The following is a 19,553-nucleotide window of genomic DNA, read 5'->3' as shown; positions in this document are numbered from 1 at the left end:
CAGGAAAGTTCCTATCAAATTGCCAGTGGATTTACTTGACAAACTTATTCTAAAATTCATCTATAAGAAAAATATTTAAATAGAAACAAGAAAATTTTGATATAGAATGATGGTGACATTGCTCATTTAAAGGGCAATATAAATGGCCCCTGAGTGGGAAAAGATGGCCAACTTCACTAATAATCAGAGAAATGCAAAATAAGAAAATAACAAGATACCATTTTTTTGTCCTTAAATATCCTGAAATATCTAAAAGATAATTTGAGGGGGGAGAGAAACAGAAGCTCACAGATACTGTAGATGGAAGTTTAATTGTTCCAGTCTGTTCTGAAGGTGGTTTGGCGGTGTTTATTAATACTCTGTGCCTATGGGCCAACTTGGCACTAAGAAGGTAACTTTCAGAGATGACTCCAGAGCACATTTAAACATGCACCCAAAGAGCCCGATAAAGCATGTTCATGTAGCACCACGTCTGACAGTCAAAAATTAGACACAATTCAAAGGCTCATTAGTAAGATAGTTTTTTAAAACATGGTACATCCATATTAGGGGATACAGTGCAGTAGTTTATTCATACTGACACTGCAAGAACTTCAAGATCAGTTATGTACTTCAAGAACATATGTACTGTGTAACACAGTTTATGTTCAAAATTTCAATGTATTAATAGTTATGCACATGCATGTGATTGTAAAAGCACAGAATAAAAACAAATGGTTAGGGACTTCCCTGGTGGCACGGTGGTTAAGAATCTGCCTGCCAATGCAGGGGACACGGGTTCGAGCCCTGGTCCGGGAAGATCCCACATGCCACGGAGCAGCTAAGCCTGTGCGCCACAACTACTGAGCCTGCGTGCCACAACTATTGAAACCTGCATGTCTAGAGCCCGTGCTCCGCAACAAGAGAAGCCACCACAGTGAGAAGCCCGTGCACTGGAAGGAAGAGTAGCCCCCACTCGCCACAACTAGGAGAAAGTCTGTGTGCAGCAACGAAGACCCAACACAGCCAAAAATAAATAAACTTTTAAAAAAATGATTAGCTTACTTCTGGGGACAGGACAAGGATTAGAGATGTGGTGAAATCAAAGGGGACTCCTGCTTTCTCTGTTTGTTTGAAATTTCAAGATAAAAATGTAAGCCTATATTAATTATGTAATTTAAAACCTCTCCCAAAAGTTAATGTGGCAATTTCAAAATTTAAGCACATTTTTGTTTAAAACACATTCATTTAAAATGTGTATGTCATCACATATCTTTATTTTATAAGGACCTGAATATTTTTCAACCTTATTAAAACCATAAAAATACTTTAAAGGTGGGGGAGTGGCAACATTACCTGTTGCCTTTCTGGTTTCCCTATATAAGGACTTTATGTTTCTTTATGTTATCACTGCAAGAAAACTTCACCTCAGCATTGAGGCACATACAGTCTATATTCTCTAATCCTAAACAAATCTTATGTCAAACCTCAGTGCTGGATCAGAAAATACATACTTTTAGAATGTGTGATGAAATAACAATATTGCAAAACTCATCAGGAATCTTCTGGAAGGGTTAGGGCTCCAGTGGAGAACCGGCCTTTTTGTTAATCACGAACCTTACTTTTGGATTCTTTTTCAAATACTCTGTATAGCTTTGCTGGGGAATAAATTTAAAAGCGTTCCATAACTCATTATAATGTCTTGGAAAGCGTCTGAAAATTGGGACCACCACAGCTTCCTGACAGACGTATGATATTTGGTTATTTGAAAAGCCATCGAGACAAGATGGAACATAGTCACATGCCCAAAGATTGAAATTTCTTGAAATGTGTTGCCTTTTTTCTGAGGAGATCTTCTTACGTCCCAGGCCCTGGAGAAGAATCACAAGAAGGTTAGGAGAAAAATATTCAGGGTCACACAGTTCGGATGTCTTTAGTAAAACCACCTTCATGACATCCTATCTCTAAATGCACAGTATGACCACCCTTACAAGAAACATCCTTTATCAACCTGTTGAAGGCTATAAATTGACACTCACAACATCCTGGTTCTCAGAGCCTTCCACTCCCACCAAGAGGACTGGACTTCTAGAGACATGGAGGGCAGAACCGGAGAGACCACAGCCTGGACTCCCTGGGACCCCAAGTAGGTTCTCTGCACCCAGGTGGCTCCTCAGCATATCCACCCCAGGCTGCATCTCCAGCACTCAGTGGGATGGTTCTTACACCGAGAGATCCAAAGATTCTTTCCTATCCCAGAGGATTCCCAATATCCCAGCACCTTTGGGTCTCTGATCACAGGCTTCCTCATCAACTCTTACTAGTGTGGCCATTAGAAAATTTTAAATTACATATGCGCTCGCAATCTCTTTTCGTTGCCCAGTGCTTTGTTAACCACCACTAACCAGTGCTATCAGACTTTATTTTCTTCAGTGATGGGGAAACACCACCTCCAGAGAAAAGACAACTGCAGTTACTAGGAAGTCCTTCTTTATATCATGTAAGCTCCCCATCCATTCCTTTGACTCCTCATGGATCCTGGCTCTGCCATCCAGAGACACACACAGGCAATCCGTCCTTCCCATGACAGATCTTCACAAGAAATCTCACAAATGAGACAGTTGATGGGAAAGCACCTTGATGAGCATGAAATTCACAGAAACCTAGGCGGAAGGAAGGCTGGTGCAGATTTTGAAAGCTACGTGGGACTCTGAGAATTTTATGCTTTCCCCCCCCCCCCCCCCCCGGTAACCTGTTATGAGGCTTTAATCTTGTTCCAATTTTGAGGTCAGTCCTCTATCTTCAACACGTCTCAGAAAATCAAAAGCCCTAATGTCGCTTCTCATTTTATTAGCAACTTGGAGAGAAATACTCACAGAGTCGAGGTAGAATCCAGAGTTCTGACAGCTGTGACGATTGTCGTGTACAGAGAAGGGGAAGTTGTTATTCACTGCTTGCTGGAAAAGAGCAAGGGAAGAGATAAAAAGGCATACATCAGAACCCCAGTATGCTTCCAGAACACACCTACAGGGGCATGGAAGGAAGATGGAGGAGGCAAAGTGACCTCTAAGTAAGAATTAAACCCATCAGGGCTTCCCTGATGGCGCAGTGCTTAAGAATCCACCTGCCAATGCAGGGGACACGGGTTCAAGCCCTGGTCCGGGAAGATCCCACACGCCTCAGAGCAACTAAGCCCATGCCCCACAACTACTGAGCCCACGCACCACAGCTATTGAAGCCCGTGTGCCTAGAGCCCGTGCTCCGCAGCAAGAGAAGCCACTGCAATGAGAAACCCGTGCACCACATCGAAGAGCAGCCCCGCTTGCCACAGCTAGAGAAAGCCCTCGCGCAGCAACGAAGATACAAAGCAGCCAAAAATAAACAAAATAAATACATTTATTTAAAAAAAGAAGAAGTAAATTCATCGACAGCGATGGCGCACACGGCACAGGGTGAGGTCTTGGGTGTGTGCATCAGATCAAGGCTTTGAAACTCAACCTTATTGCCAGATTGCTGAAAATCATAAAAAATCCTCTTTAAAACATTTTATTGAGATACAAGGAAGGGAAAGTCTGTAGGCATGGAATTGAAAGCTGGAAAAGAATTTTGAGGCCATCTTCTTCTTCTGCCCAATATGGATTCTAGTAGACCAGAGCTCTCTGGTCCAGGGCGGCTAAATGTGAAGTTAACCCTGTTTCTCCCTCCAGCCACTTCATGCCCCTAAAGTTGCTCATGAACTGGCCAGCAAGGAAGAACGTGCATGTTGAGAACTCTGTCCATAGGGACGTCCCTGGCGGTCCAGTGGTTAAGACTTCGCCTTCCAATGCAGGGGGTACAAGTTCAGTCCCTGGTCAGAGAGCTAAGATCCCACATGGCTCACGGCCAAAAAACCCCGAAAACATAAAACAGAAGCAATATTGTAACAAATTCAATAAAGACTTTAAAAATGGTCTACATCCAAAAAAAATCTTCACAAAGAAAAGAAAAGAACTCTGTCCATAGAGGAGCCTAAGTTTATTGTCTGGACCAGAGGTATTTCCTTTTAAAGGCTATCTGAGGTATCGTACTGACCAGTGTATGAGGTAGGATGCTACCAGAATTTAGGGGTCCAGGGAGGGCAAGTGAGCAGTTCCTTCTGAGAAAGAGCTGTCTGGTGCCAGTGGTGCCACCCCCTTGAAGAGCCAGGGGGGCACACGGCCAGCTCTCAGGACTCACCTTCTCCCGCACTTTGTAGATCGCCGGTAGCTTCTCCTCCACTTGCCGAGATAAACGTGGACTACTGGACTCTTTTAACATGGTACGTGTGATGGATTCTGGTGTCTTTTGCATTAGTCCAATGTGAGGGAACTGGAAAAACAGCACACGCCTTGATTAAAACCAGACACATCTGAATCTCTAAGCCAAGTATCAGGGCTTCCTCTGTAAAGGGATTAAAATGCAATTTGGGTGCTTCTGGCATGCGATGGAAATGGCATAATTTTTGTAATTTTCAAGTATTCTTTCCAAGACAAAAAATATTGTCATGGCCCGAGGCCACCACTGCCGGTTGTTTCAAGTTACAGGGGCCACCCTGCCGCTCGGGGCCTGGAAATGTTTCCGAGGCCTGGTGAGGAGGGTGTGGCCCCATGAGAGGGAGTTGATGTGCTCTGAGGAGACAGAATGCATTATTTGAGATCTTCCTTGTGGTAAGGGAGCTCTCTGCACTTGGGGCCAAGGATTCAGCCCATGTTCACAGGGGTGAGCTTACCTCCTGCAGGTATGAAGTGGACCTCAGGACACGGGGAAGGGGAGGAGAGAAGGGTCATGTTGAGTCTCCATGGAGAATGGAGAATGGTAGAGGGTGGGAAGATTATTTGGATGGCTGGGGGTGGGCTTTAGCATCTCTCTATGAACAGAAGGAAAGGAAGCAGGACTGGGCCTAGGGAGGCAGAGTCCCAACAAAGGCCTGGACCAACCCCACAGGGAGCTCTAGACATGGATGCCTTCTCAGAGTCAGCCTGATGGAGTGAGGGGACTGGGCCCTTGTGAGCCTTTGTCAATCAGTCACTGGGTAGAAGAGGATGGTGGGGACCCAGGAGGTGACCTTGGGGCAGCAGCTCTTTTCAGCCAAGGAATATCTAGGGGTGGACCTCCCAGGCCACACTTTCAGCAGCTGCGCAAGTAGTCCATTCCCGAATTCCCCCTGAAGAGGGATGCGAGTGGTACTTGACAGCCACTGTAGCTCACCCCAATTTTATATAAACAGTGCCTCTTAAAAGCCACCCCAACAAAGTGGACTTTGAAGCAGGGATCTCAAGGAGAGGAATATGAATGGAAACTACAATACAAACAGAAGGCAAGACCCTGACTCTTAGTGAAAATTCCTGAAAAGGGAGGAAGCATAACGTGGTGGGTCACAAACAGTAGATTCAAACGCCCTGAGACCAATCCCAGCTCTCTCTCCCGTGAGGTCAGCCTTCCGCAAGAGACTTAATTTTTCCAGGCCCCAGTTTCTTTATCTGTAAAATGGAAATAACAATACTTATTTGATAAGGTAGATGTGATTAAGGGAGAAAATGCACGCACCCAGCACCCAGCGAGTGTTCAATAGCTGTTGGCAGGTTCTATTTTTGCTCACAGCTGTCCCCTCCCTTGTCACCAAACCCATTGTCACACCCAAAGCCAGTCCTTCCTTCTCTTTGGGATTATAATGATATTAGCTAACACTGCCACTCTCTCCCACTCCTTCTCAAGTCATGATATAACTGCACATCTAAGTATGGCTTTTGTTTAATTTCTGCACAGGAGTGTGTTTAGTATACTACTATTTATGTCAAAAGGTAGAGAGATTATGTCATCTATGTGGTATACTTGGTGGGGCATTGTTGGCAGAGCAAAGGAGAACCAATTGTCCAGATGACACATAGCCTCAGAGAGATCTTGTAAACTCAGTGCTGAGTGGAAAGAAGAAACAAAATGAGATCTATAACCCAACACCATTTATGTAAATAAATAATCCATGCTCACAAAACAACAATACATAATTTACAAGAACCCATCTCAGTAAAAGAACTCCCATTATACACGTGTGAATAGCTCCCTGTGGGGTGAGCAGAGTAGGAACAGGGATCAAGGGCAAGGAGACAACCACACAAATCAACACACCATCATGTGGACGGGCTCTTCCATGGCCAAGCGACAGGGTTACCTTGGAGGAGGGCACCAGGGAAGGAAGAAGACTTTTTTGCCATCGTTTATATGTTTCTTAATGAAGTGCATCTATTAATTGCCTCGTTTTCCCAACGAAAATAATTGTATTTGTTTCTGATTAGAGTTATAATACATGCTTATGGTTTTTAAAAGTTCAAACAATAAAGAAAAACATAAGGAAGGAAGTAGAATTCCCCGGAAATCCCATCACTCTTTTCCCTTAACTCTTTTTTTTCTTTTTTTTAGCTGTGTTGGATCTTCCTTGCAGTGCGCGGGCTTCTCATTATGGTGGCTTCCCTTGCTGCAGAGCACGGGCTCCAGGCACGCAGGCTTCAGCAGTTGTAGCACACGGGCTCAGTAGCTGTGGCACATGGGCTCTAGAGTGCAGGCTCAGTAGTTGTGGTGCATGGGCTTAGTTGCTCCACGGCATGTGGGCTCTTCCTGGACCAGGGCTCAAACCCGTGTCCCCTGCATTGGCAGGCGGATTCTTAACCACTGCGCCACCAGGGAAGTCCTCCCCTTAACTCTTTGGTGACCAACTTCGTCATGCATCCTTGTGCAACTGTACACCCATATATATGCATAATTTGCACATATAGGATTGTATTATCAATGTGGCTTCAAAAATTATAAATTTATAAAATTATAAATGTGACCTTTTTATTTATTTTTCTGATCTCTGTTTTACTTTTTTATTTGAATTTTATCTATTTTTTATACAGCAGGTTCTTATTAGTTACCTATTTTATACGTATTAGTGTGTATATGTCAATCCCAATTCATCCCCCCACCCCCACCCACCCTGGTTTCCTTCCTTGGTGTCCATACGTTTGTTCTCTACATCTGTGTCTCAACTTCTGCCCTGCCAACCGGTCCATCTGTACCATTTTTCTAGATTCCACATATATGCGTTAATATATATTTGTTTCTCTCTTTCTGACTTACTTCACTCTGTATGACAGTCTCTAGGTCCATCCACGTCTCTACAAATGACCCAATTTCGTTTCTTTTTACGGCTGAGTAATATTCCATTGTATGTATGTGCCACATCTTCTTTATCCATTCATCTTTCGATGGACGTTTAGGTTGCTTCCATGTCCTGGCTATTGTAAATGGTGCAGCAATGAACATTGGGGTGCATATGCCTTTTTGAATCATGGTTTTCTCAGGGTATATGCCCAGTAGTGGGATTGCTGGGTCATATGGTAGTTCTATTTTTAGATTTTTAAGGAACCTCCATAGTGGCTGCACTAATTTACATTCCCACCAACAGTGCAGGAGGGTTCCCTTTTCTCCACACCCTCTCCAGCATTTGTTGTTTGTAGATTTTCTGATGATGCCCATTCTGACTGGTGGGAGGTGATCCCTCATTGTGGTTTTGATTTACAATAAATGCTTTTTTATAATTTAATGGTAACTTTTGGTTTCTGTTTCCTTCCCCTTCTTGTCACCCCCACCAACACCCCAGATAACAGTGAGAACAATAGTAATGACGATAGCTCTCGTATGATCCTTTACAAACACCCGTACCTACAAAATGGACTTACACTGCTTTATAAAAATTGGACCATATGATACACACTATTTTATACCTTGCTTTTCTCACTTAACAATATACCCCAGAAAATTTTCAAAAGCAACCTACACATTTCTAATTCATATATATTTTTCTAATTCATTATATATTTTTTAATGCTTTTAAACAATTTTTAAGTAAATATAAATAATACGGAGGGCCTCCAGACTCAGAACCTTTCCCTTTTCCCCTCCTCCAATCTGATTTTCCAAGTTATGGAAAATCAGGCCAAGGTGGGGAGTTTTTCTACATCACGAAGGATCCCTGTCACCAGCTAAATGACAACTGACTTGAGTTCATTTGTATTCTGCAAGTCCGTGGACTAAATCACTGTAAAAAAAAAAATGGCTCTAGCATTTTAATTTCACTCTTTTAAAATATATACTTAATGGCTATAACATGATAGCTGTGAAATAAACCCTTCTGTTAGATATTGTAACCGTGAAATACAGCTTTTTAACTAGTTGGCAGTGAAATTTTTGCTGCATTCAATCACTCAATGACTGAAATATTAAATAGGAAAGTGAAAGTGTGTGCAGAGAGCCTTTTCTACCTAGTAACAGCCAGATTACCACCAGCAAGGTCAACTGCGAAATGACTGTCACCTCCAGTGTGGCAATTCGTCTCCCAAATGGGCTGCTGCTGATGCAAAGCCAACAATTTCTTTAATTTTCCCAACAATTTACTTTGGGAAACTTCACGTCAGCACTATCCTTTTTATGCTCTTAGGAGCCGGCAGCAGAAAGGACCCACACCAAAGGCTCCCCACTTAAACTGGGCCCAGGTACATTCCTGGGACACCAATAGGAGATGCAACGTTCTTTCTCTATTTCTGCCTTATAACAGAACCCTGACTTTGTTTGGGGTGGCAACGTGGTTGGTTAAAAAATACCCCCCCAAACTCCCTTGCAGCTAAATTGGCCATGTGACCAGTTGAAACGAAAGCAGAAGTCTGTGGGTGGGGCTCGTGGGAAAGAGATTGTTTCCCCTAGAAAATGGGGCAAACTTAGCTGACAGCTGCCTTCCATCTATTTATCCGTTGACTTTCCTCTTTCCGGTAAATCCGTTGATTTACCTGCCTGAGTTGACACACTGCACTAAGGATAACAGGACAGGAGGCTGAAAAGAACCTGGGCCTTTGACAACGCCCTAGGGCATCTGTACCAGCCCTGAACTGCCTCCCTCTGCACTGATTGTTACTAGAGAAACACAGACCCCTGTCTGGATAAGGCACCGTAGTCAGCTTTTTATAATATTCAGTCAAACACAGCCCTAACTGATACTGTAGGTGATAAAAAGAGGCCAAGCTATTTAGTCTGAGAAGCTTACGTTGTCTCTTCCTAACCAATTAGTGTATGTAGTTCACGTTATTTCCCATTTTACTTTGGCTGCCATGAAACTCAGAGTCAAATGTTATATCCAAATAGCTACTGTTTAGGCCATATGGCCTGCATGTCTATGTGACATATTTTCCCAGTCTCAGCCTCTTAAATTATATTTAAACTGGTTCTGAATTCTTATTTTTATATACTTTACTACTTTATTGTGAATATTTTCCATTCATTACTTTAAATCTGTGAAATGGAGCAGGGTATACAAGAAAGAATATCAGTATAAATATATATCCCTTGGGATCTGTGGGGGATTGGTTCCCCCCATCCCACCTTGTGGGTATCAAAATCCAAGGATGCTCAGGTCCCTTAGTTGCCCTTCAGTACCCGTGGGTTCTGCATGGTGGACATATATACATATATATATTACATATCTACATATGTTATATATTATCTATATAATAGCAAGTATTGAGTGGTTACTATGTTTCCATTGCATTATACTAAGCACCTTTGTATGAATTATCTCATTAATCCCCACCATGGCCTCTAACCTTAGTCTATTATGCTCCCATTTAACAGACAAAGACTGAGATTTAGAAAGACTAAGTTGCTTAGGGTTTTTAAAGCCTTCAGGCCCAAATTTTCCAAGATGTTTTCCATTTTTCTTTTTCCTTTTAAACAAACAAATTAAAAAAAAATTTTCTATGTATTACTGCCCTGGAAGAGGCTAGTACCGCTATTTTCTGTGATACAACCAGTGGGGAAAAGAAAAGACAAAGATAACCAGCCTCATGGAGTTTATATAATAAATTATATAGTGTGTCAGAAGATAGATATTATAGAAAAGAGAAAACGCAGAGCGCACACCAGTTACTGCTTAGTGAACAGTCACAAGTTGCCAGCCTGCTGAGCGCTTTACACTCAGATTAATTTCATTTGATCCTCCCAAGGATACTATGAGATTCCCATTTCACAGATGAAGGAACTGAGGCTGGGTGAAGTGATTTGTCAGACGTCATACTATGGTAAGTAGCAGAAGTGTCCTGACCACACCCACGTGGCCTGAGAAAGATGAGAGAGGGCATCATCCTTCTTACCCATCTTCCATCCTTGTCTAAAGGTGGGTTGAAGCGTCTCCCTTTGGGCATTTTCTGCAGGAAGCTGAAGGGGGCTGAGGTTGGCTCTCTTATCCCTCCATCGCCTCATGAGTTCTATACCTGGGAAGCCACTCCTCCTTGCTCCTGACCTTTAATTCTCAGCCTCTACCAGGAGGGGAAGTCCGGGAGTGGTCCCTGTTGTCATAGCATCAGAGCCCACCCATCACAATGGGGGAGGAGAGCGGGTGTTCCAAGCCTCCCAAGGGCTCCTGCCTCGGGTCACTTGCAGCTGCCGCTCCCCAGTGTGTAAGCCTCCAGGTCCCAGGTGAGAAAGCCATACACACAGGTCGCACAGGTGTGGACCAGACAGTCTTGAGATAATGGCGAACTCTGTACCCTCCAAATCCTCTGATGACTTCTGAGTTGAATATCCTCACGGTAACCATCTATTCCAACCTCTTAGTTTTCAGAGAAGTGAGTTGACTCTGCCTTGTCTACACCCAGCCAGGACTCAGGCCTCCCCACGTGCTCCTTTCCCGGCTGCCTGCACGTCCCATCTCACCCACTGTGACTCCCCTACTGCTCACTGCTGAGGCCATGAGGCCATGAGGAAGCAGCAGTCATGAGTAGTTAGTAAAGAGAGCTGACCTTCCTCTTGGGGCCCGGACACTCAAGTCCTACCTCACTTCTACTCAGTTACGTGATTTCTGCTTTTCTTTCCCCTCCCTCCCTCCCTTCCTTCATTTCTTTCCTTCTTTCCTTTTTTTTTTTGCGGTACGCGGGCCTCTCACTGTTGTGGCCTCTCCCGTTGCGGAGCACAGGCTCCGGATGCGCAGGCTCAGCGGCCATGGCTCACGGGCCCAGCCGCTCCGCGCGGCATGTGGGATCTTCCCAGACCGGGGCACGAACCCGTGTCCCCTGCATCGGCAGGCGGACTCTCAACCACTGCGCCACCAGGGAAGCCCCTTCCTTCCTTTTTTAAATTCTGTGTCTTGACAATTCTCTTGGCTACTCCATGTGAAAATAAGAGTAAACATCAATGGGAGAATTTGTCCAACTCTCTGTTTTTTGCTAAGAAATTGTGTCCTCAAGACCCTCTTCCCCTAATCATCGACGAGGGTGTCCTAACAAGAGTTGCCGTGTTAGTGATATGGGACCTCTCCTCTGGCCAGCACCGACGGCCCAGAGAGCTGTGTTCCTGGCTGAGATGCCTGAGGTGGAACACAGACTGAAACTGAGCAGGTGTTAGTAACCATCTCCGCTTACAGATGAGGAAAGGGAGTCTCAGAGAGGTGCAGGGACGCACCCATAGTCACACAGCTCATTTGTAGCAAAGTCCAAACTAGAACCCAGATGTACTGAGGCCGATTTCAATGCCAGCATCAAACAGGATTCGTTTCACTGCACTTCCCTGACCACATTAAATTACTGGGCAGTGAATTTTCTAGGATTGCTTTTAACTCCCTTTCTTTAATCTGCATGAAACTGGGCCTCTTAGCCATGATCCCTCCTCACTGTGAGCTCTGGCAGGCCAGGGGTCAAATGACTGCCATCATGTGCTCCTCCGGTGGGATGGCCCTCCCTCCCCAGTGGATGTCATGCCAGGGAGCTCTGCACAAATGGAGGGGAAGGATGAGTGCCGAATGCTGCTTCTCCCACATCAAGAGACTGGGAGTAAAGCAATAAGGAGGGAGGGAGCTGAGGACTGACACTAAAGACCTAGCAACGGTGCCACTTCCAAACCCTAGTATTTCACAGACATTCCCTTTGTCTCCACCGATGGAGCAGAAAATCCTTTAGATCTAAAATCCCGTTTCTAAATATATTCATCTCCTCTGTATTTAGTCTTATGTTCTATTAAACAAGGTATACAATCACTGGTTAAGGTGTATTCCAATTTTCCCCTGTTGAACGATTGTTTAAAATTCTAAAAGATTTGTCCAAGAAAATCAAAAGCAAATAAAGAAAACCTGGCCAGGAAAAATGAAATTCCAGTTTTTTCCAGCTAGGGTTTCCTAGCTGCAGATCGGGGTGGGGTTGTTCATTGTTGATGTTATTCTTTTCGGAGGTTTGAATTACTGAGCTGAACTTGGAGACCCACTCTGAAAACAAGTCCTGTAGCACTCAGGGCACTAAGATCACTGGGGCCGGGAACACCGGAGGGTGGAGCTCCATCCTGCTTCGGGTCTTTGCACGAGCTGGGCCCTGCTCAGAATGCAGTGACGCAACACCGCCTGTTAAAGGTAGCTGTGAAGGCAGTGCTGAGACATGGGCACGTTCATTCAACAAATACTGACGGGAAGACCCACTGTGTGCCAGCACTGTGTTCAAACAGTGGTAAGACAATCACCAAAATCAACTTTTCATAAGTAGTAAATCATGGATTTGCCAATACATCAGATGACTAGGACCCCCAATTATTGATTAACCAAAAATTATTTTCAGTGCGTTATCTACAACATTTGTATCTAATTGTTCCACCCAATGTATTTTTTGAAATGACAGCTGTTGTGTACTTTGACTTTCAGATCTTTTACATCCAAAGTGTCAGGGACCTTATGAAAAGCAGCTGTGCCTATCTCTTCCACGTGTTTTCAGGGCACAGTGCCATTCCTCGTTTTAATTAGCAAGTTGCTGTCTTTGGTGGGAAAGTGGTGGAACCACGGGTGTGTTTTCACACACGCATCGGCCACGTGCCCAGGTGTGCTGCCCACACAACTCTCACACCTGCACACACGGGCACGCTGCAGTTCATCATGCCACCAAAAGTTTTACCTCCACCTTCACGTCCACAAATCCCAGACGACTTAACTTGCATATGGGAAAAGCCGAGCCATCTGCATGTAAAATGTTGAGCATCTGAGAAATTCTCAGGCATCTGAATGATAAAACACATTTTCTTTTCACCCTGCGAGGTAAACTATCTGGATACTTTCTGCAAATAGCAACAGAATTGAGGTGACTCAATTGTACGTTTTTCTTATGGTTCATGATTCGTACAGAACTCATGGAAATTACAATGGATGCACAACCCATTTGCACATCATCTTGAAAAGTACTCAGGCACCTGTCACGTGAAGCACATTTTTTGTTTGCTTGTTTTACCCTATGTTGCAAACTATCTGGAAAATCAACTGCATCTCTCTCCCTTCCACTCAAGAAAACAATTCCTGGATCAAGACAAGTAAGACGAATTGAAAGACAAGAAGGAGAACTTGACCAACCTGGAAGTTTGTGCAGTTGAAAGGTAGAAACAGTAACATTTATAAAAACGCTTGACTCTGCTGACACGCGTGAGTCGGTAAGGATGTGAGACATTGCCCAGGTAATGACAATTTTTGATAACCTTGCTGAGACGTGAATCGCTCTAAACTTTTCAAATCGCGTCTAGAGAAGCTTTTGGTTCATTGGTAACTTGGAGAATTGGTCACTCAAAACATTGCTGCCATCTAGCAAATTGTACTGGACACAGTTAAGGTCACAGTAAGTACTGTCGCTGTCCTCACGACGCTGGCTCTCTTGTGGGGAGACAGACATTACCACACAGATAATTGGTTATAGTTATGAGAGGTACTGGGTGCTCAAGACCATGTGACAGTGGGACCTGCACGAATCTGAAGGGGGACCAGGAAGGTGATGAAGAAATGAAGAATGACTTCAATGAACTGAGGGGAGCACGGCCAGGTGGAGGGAGAGCCCGTCAGAGGCCCTGATATTGGGTGGAGCTTGACTCACCCAGGAACCAAAAGGAGGTCAGAGGACCACGCAGGGTGGAGACGATTGAGGAAAAAGCAGAAGGCGGGCCACTCAGGGCCTCCAGGCCATCCAAGAGCTGTGGACCGGCACCTTGCCCTTTGTGACCCTGACCAGCTGGCCAATGTCGGTAACAGACAGAGACGTGAGGAACAGGTAACAACACGCCAGTTGAGAACTTTTGCTTTTTTAGAAAAATCACCTTAGAAATAAGACTCACCCTCAGGATGCAGCAGGCGTGCCGAGTTTCTTCTTTCTCCAAATTCTGAAAAAGACAGGTGGAAATATTTAGTTTGATTTCCATTTCTCCACTGGATGCGTTTGTTATTCCTATTTTCACTTCTGTGTTTCCGTGTTTGTTGAGGTTTACGTGAAGACTCGATGCTATCGTTTCCACCCCCTGGAAAGACAGCAGCTTTTGCCCTCTCGCACTTTGAACGGGACAGTCCTCCGAAGACACAGAATAAAAGACAGCAGTAATTACAAGTGTGGTTCAGAACAGAGAGCACTGGAATGGAAAATGCCGGCCTCCACGATCATAAAGCAAAACAGTCAAATAAATATATATTTTTCAGCTGAAGAGGAAATGAAGAGTGTCTCGGAACGTGACGGTCAGTTCATCTCCATCCCACGCGGGGAGGAGAGAGAGGAGGTGAGGTCCCTCAACGAAGAAGAGATCTGTAGGTCTTTTAAGATCCCCTCTCTCCTCTTACCGTGTACCATAAAACATAACGGCGATTTCATCACCTTGGCAGCAAACTGTGAGCTAATAAAAGAGCCTTGTTACAAAGATAATAAGACAAAGTCATAAATGACAGACGTGGGCTGAGTCCTGACGTTACACCCCAACTTCTCCAGCTCGACCGGGACCCGAGGCTCGTCCATTCAGTAAATTGCGTGGATGGCCACCAATCTGTCCTTGCCTCCTTGCTCTTTCTTCACATTCCAGGCTATTTCTGTCACCGGGGGTGCCTTGAAAAGGCAGATAGGAAACGTACACAGCATCAAGCCTTGCGACGTTGCCTTCGCGAGGTCTTTTTTCCCCTACTTCCTTCTAAGTTGGCTGTGAGGTAAGGAACCTTCCCACCACCAAGGCCTCACTGCTCCAGGTGTGGTCCTTGGACCAGCAACCCAAGCACCACTTGGGAGTTTATTAGAAATGCAGAGTCTCAGGTCCATGCCCAGACCTACTGCATTTTAACAAGACGCCCGGGTGATCTGTGTGCACATGGAGTTTGAGAAGCACCACCCTGGAGAATCTCAAGGCCCTGGTCAGTGCTTGAGACTTTCTCGGTCTTTCTGTGAAAAGACAGAGGATTCAGGGCACCCGTGGGCCCATTTGACCTTGTACCTACAGAGAAGAATTGCAGCCTAATTCCTGGGCAAGGATCACTGTCCTTTTAGACTTGTAAAGATTTGGAAACTCAAGTAGGAGGCTAAAAGAGTTTATATCCTATTTTCCTAGGAGGTCTTCCCTTCGGCGCTTAAAACCGTTCTAGAAGGCATAACACCGACCTCAGCGTGCCTGATACGGAAGTAGGGAAGTAGAGGTTTTCCCCCAGAGGACCCTGAGACACATGCTGTTTCTTTGCACAGTTATATAAACAGGCTGCCGTGTGGTTGTCTTAACGTTTCATTTAGATTCCTACCCCATTGGTTCAACGGTGGCAAATGATAGTAAACCAAATTCATGGTTCCGCCATGCCATGGTCCAGTCGTTTTGACGGTGGCAGAACGACCCCATCGGGGCTGTGCGCCTAATTAAGTACCTAGTCAATAACCCGCTCCCTCGGGACCAAGCCATTTGCTTTCTCCATCGTGGGAACAGGATCAAACTGGGCAGTGAATGTGGGCAGTTCCTGCAGGAAGAACTCATATGAGGTGAGGACGGATTGATTGGAATTAGTTATTTCAGAACCAGCACTGGAGACGGCAGAGAGAAAGCGCTTTCCTTCCTCAGGTGATTCCAATAATCCTTCACAAAGGCGAGACAAGGACCACGTCCAGCTCGCCAGGGGCACACGCACGTGGACCATTTAGAGCAAGCATCCCAATGTGCGGGCGTGTGTGTCTCCAGGGAGGGCTCAGAAATTGGGGAACAGACCATCGTTGGTATGTTGGCATGCACACAGCTCACGGCTGCACGAGGTCTCTAATTGTTTTGCAGTGAGATAAGAGCTCTCCGTTTTATCCGGAGTCTCAGGACAGCTTACTGACTGCACTGTCTGGCTGTACAGCACATAATAGCATTGTTAGGGGAAATGTCAGCACAGGCACTGAAGGGTGGAAAAACATGAAATCAGATTTCTCACATGACGAGGGCTTGGACAGTAGCTGGGCTTTTTTGCTCCCACTGAATGGGGCCGAGGATTCTTTTCAGGCTGATTCGATCAGACACCGCATAGTGTTTGTCCAGCCAACCCAGCGTGCAGTGAACACATTTTAACAAGTCACCTCCTCTTCCTCCTCCCAGAAAGAGGTCTGGGGCGGGCAGACACTTTACCAGTCGCTTCACAGAGAAATCGTTTTCATAACATCCCGAGCCTCTTAAGACTTCACGTTGTATTCTTACATCAGCCATCTGCTAGGGTAGATGCATCCATACGACATCTTCCGCTGGCACAATTAAAAGAGATTCTCTCCGTTCGAACCTTGTGTTACATTTACATTCAAAGTTACGTTGCTCTCTCTTTGCCCTTGCCCTCAAGGAATTGTGGGAATTCAAGTTAATAGGCTTTTAATGGTTCTGTGATAACTGTGATTATAAACTGTGAATCAGATTGCGGGAGCATCGAAGTTCAGCTGCATCTCATGCAAAGACATCACCGTTGCTTTTGATCCTCGGTTGAAATTTGGTTTCCAGTGTTCAGACACCACCACTGTAAAAAAATAAAAAATAAAAGCCACCTCATTTGCTTTACAATTGCTTTGATAACAATTTTAAAGCCTTTAAACACACATTTTCCTTTTGATATATTAGCAGTATTTAGAAACACATCCTGTTGCTAAAAATTAAATTTCAAAGTCTACAATTGTATTTCCTGCTTCCTTTTAGACGCTGGGTTTATTTAAAACACATGCAACATGTTAGACACGTGTGCACACACACACACACTCATACGTACTCATGCGCTGCCTTCAACATTTCACTGCCAAATATTTAGAAATAAATTTTTACTGAGTTCTCTGAACATGTAATTACTGCTTTGAGGCTAGTTAATGAAAATATACTTTTCTTTGAAACATGTTGGCTCTACTAAATAAGCCTTTCCTTGTGAGTCCATAGATGAATCGATGGTGAGCCTCCTTGAAAAAAAGAGGCATTCTGATCATTGTTGCCAGATGTCTCAAGCAAGCCTGCCAAGCTGGGGCCAGAAACACAGCCTTAAAATAGTAGGCACGGAACTGCACCATCAGCCAATTAGGGCCCTTAGAGCAAATTAGCTCTCATTTCCCATTGGCCACAGCAACTGTGACTTGTGCACGGACAGCCCGGGAACATTCCAGTGAGCATCTCCTACTGTGGCCAACTGTTGCTGGCATCCGAAAAGGCCGCAGAGAACAGTCAGACCCCAGTTTTAAAAAACTGCCGTGCTGAAACACCTCAACTCACTTCCCAGGAAGATCCCCACGGCCAATCCTGGAGAGCAGGGCATTGTCTAAGGCAAAATAATCCCTGTGGGTAGAATGGTTCCACATGGCAAAGCCCTCACAAAGTTGGCCTCTAGAGAGAAGGTTGTACTCTCAGGTAAGAGAGCCCTTACCTACAGGCCATCCTTAAGGAGAAATCAATGAGGTTGGTTCAGTGGGAAATCCACAAGAATGGAAGCTGAGTGATTGAGCAACAGACAGTACATGATCTCCAGTTGGAGGTTGCATTCAACATCAATTTTAAAAGAGACATTTGAACAAAAAGCCACGGGAAGCATCGAACCCTTAAAGACCAGTTCATCTGTAAGGAACAAAGGACCACTGAAGCAGAAAGTCGCATCTACAAAGGTCACCTCTTGGTAACACATACCCCACTGGGCAGTCGGGAGCACTTTAGACCCTGTCCAGTGGTGCTGCCAGCACTGACAGCAAAGAGTGATTTTGTTGCAACAGCTCTCCAAAAGCCTTAAAAACATCCATGCTTATGATCCAGTCATTTTACTTCTGAAAATGTACCACAAGAAAATACCCACATGTTTGCACGAAGATGTAGCCCGAAGTACACTCATTATACTATTTGTTAGAGAAAAAAAAAATTGAAACATAGAGTCGAACCCAATGCAGTCATGAAAAACATAGAAGAATGACAACAGAAAAGTGTTTACATTGCATTGTACAGTCAAAAAGAAAGGTAAATACTTCTACAGGATGATCCTCTTTTGTAAAAATGTACATACATATTCATGGAAAGTGGAAAGTTACACTAAAATTTTAGAATTAATTGAATTTCTTTTTTTCCTTCATTGAGCTTTTCCAAATTTCCATGATGAGCATGTATTGTTATTGTGGTAGGAAATAAAGCTAAAAGAATTTAAAAAGAAGGTATAGCAAAGCAAGTAATGCATGATCAATGTCTTGCAGTTCAGGCCTGGACAAGGAGAAGGGCATGTAAATTAAGCTATAAAGTATACAGAATCCGTGATGTCTGCTTAGAGCAGAGAGGGCTAGACTGACTATGGTCAAATCATGAATTTACACGTGTTCCAGGAAAGTGTTTTACAGGCAATCCTCCACATTGCGTTAGGTGCTGAAGGTACCATGGTCAATTATCAGTGGTTCATACTCTAGAGGGCCCACGGCCTGAATGAGGAATGCGTCCACACTTCCAAAGAAGCATTTCATTCCACCCTGGTGGCAGGCAAAGTTCCCCCGTCAGCTCTAGTGGAATCCACCTTAATAAGCTTTGCATTATGGAAAGTAAAATCATATAAAGCTTAAAGTCAGCAGCAGCCTGACCCTTGTCCTTAACCCAGACTTTTAAGAGTAAGGCCTTGAAGTCAAACAGTGAGGAATAATGCAGTTCCAAGTTCCAGCAGTAGCTCTGGAAGCTCTCTAGCTGCTGAGGTCTTTAAGCAGGAATGCTAAGACATGCTCAAACGTCTTCACGGGCTCTTCTGAATACAATCTGGAACTGTCAGTGCTTCATCTCCTCAGGAATCAGACCCCAAAACGGTAGATCAGGCCAATTTGGGATACCCCTCCTCTCCACTACTGAAAAGCTTTTGCCATGATTTCTCTGATACAAGTGTTAATTTTTATGGTTAATAGATCACCTGACAGACTTCCACCTGACAGGGGGTTAAGGCAGGCCCCAAGGGCACTGGCCAAGTGATCAAGGCCAAGGCTCAGTCCTAAGGACCAGAGTTGATAACTTCCATATTTAATTCATTCCATTATTAATCAATATCATTTAAAGTAACATACTTCTCTGTTAAACAAAATAGGCATTTTCATCCTGCATCTTTGTTGACCATGTTTTCTGGATTTTAGTGCAGTTGGACTCTTCGGTCTGAAAAAATTGCCAACCTCTGTTCTAACCCAATCCAGTGGAGGAAACCAGAGTTTTTAAAAGTGTATCTTGAATTATCTGTTGTGTGTTCTCTAAGTTGTACAGTGAAGTAAAAGCCACCTGAA

General features: G+C 44.4%; 1 protein-coding gene across 1 annotated transcript; it reads right to left on the bottom strand.

Annotated features, from left to right (window-relative positions):
* Positions 1-2,744: 2,744 nt before the first annotated feature.
* On the bottom strand, positions 2,745-10,226 carry TEX36 (testis expressed 36). The gene is made up of 3 exons (XM_065894795.1): positions 10,176-10,226; positions 4,195-4,326; positions 2,745-2,936 (listed from the first exon to the last, which is right to left on the bottom strand). The coding sequence occupies exons 1-3, from the start codon at positions 10,224-10,226 to the stop codon at positions 2,745-2,747; spliced, it is 375 nt and encodes a 124-aa protein (XP_065750867.1).
* Between the last annotated feature and the right edge of the window lie 9,327 nt (positions 10,227-19,553).

This window comes from Phocoena phocoena, chromosome 16 (assembly GCF_963924675.1).
Source record: "Phocoena phocoena chromosome 16, mPhoPho1.1, whole genome shotgun sequence".
NCBI lineage: Eukaryota > Metazoa > Chordata > Mammalia > Artiodactyla > Phocoenidae > Phocoena > Phocoena phocoena.
Note: the sequence above shows the minus strand (reverse complement) of the source record. Positions and strands in the feature narration are given on the sequence as shown.

Excerpts from the sequence above, each read along its gene's own strand:
- TEX36 (XM_065894795.1), bottom strand. The coding sequence starts at position 10,226 with ATGCCCAAAGGGAGACGCTTCAACCCACCTTTAGACAAGGATGGAAGA. Across the intron at positions 4,327-10,175 it reads TAGACAAGGATGGAAGATGG|TTCCCTCACATTGGACTAAT; the intron begins GTAAGAAGGATG and ends CTGTTTTTCCAG. Across the intron at positions 2,937-4,194 it reads TCTACAAAGTGCGGGAGAAG|CAAGCAGTGAATAACAACTT; the intron begins GTGAGTCCTGAG and ends GCTCTTTTCCAG.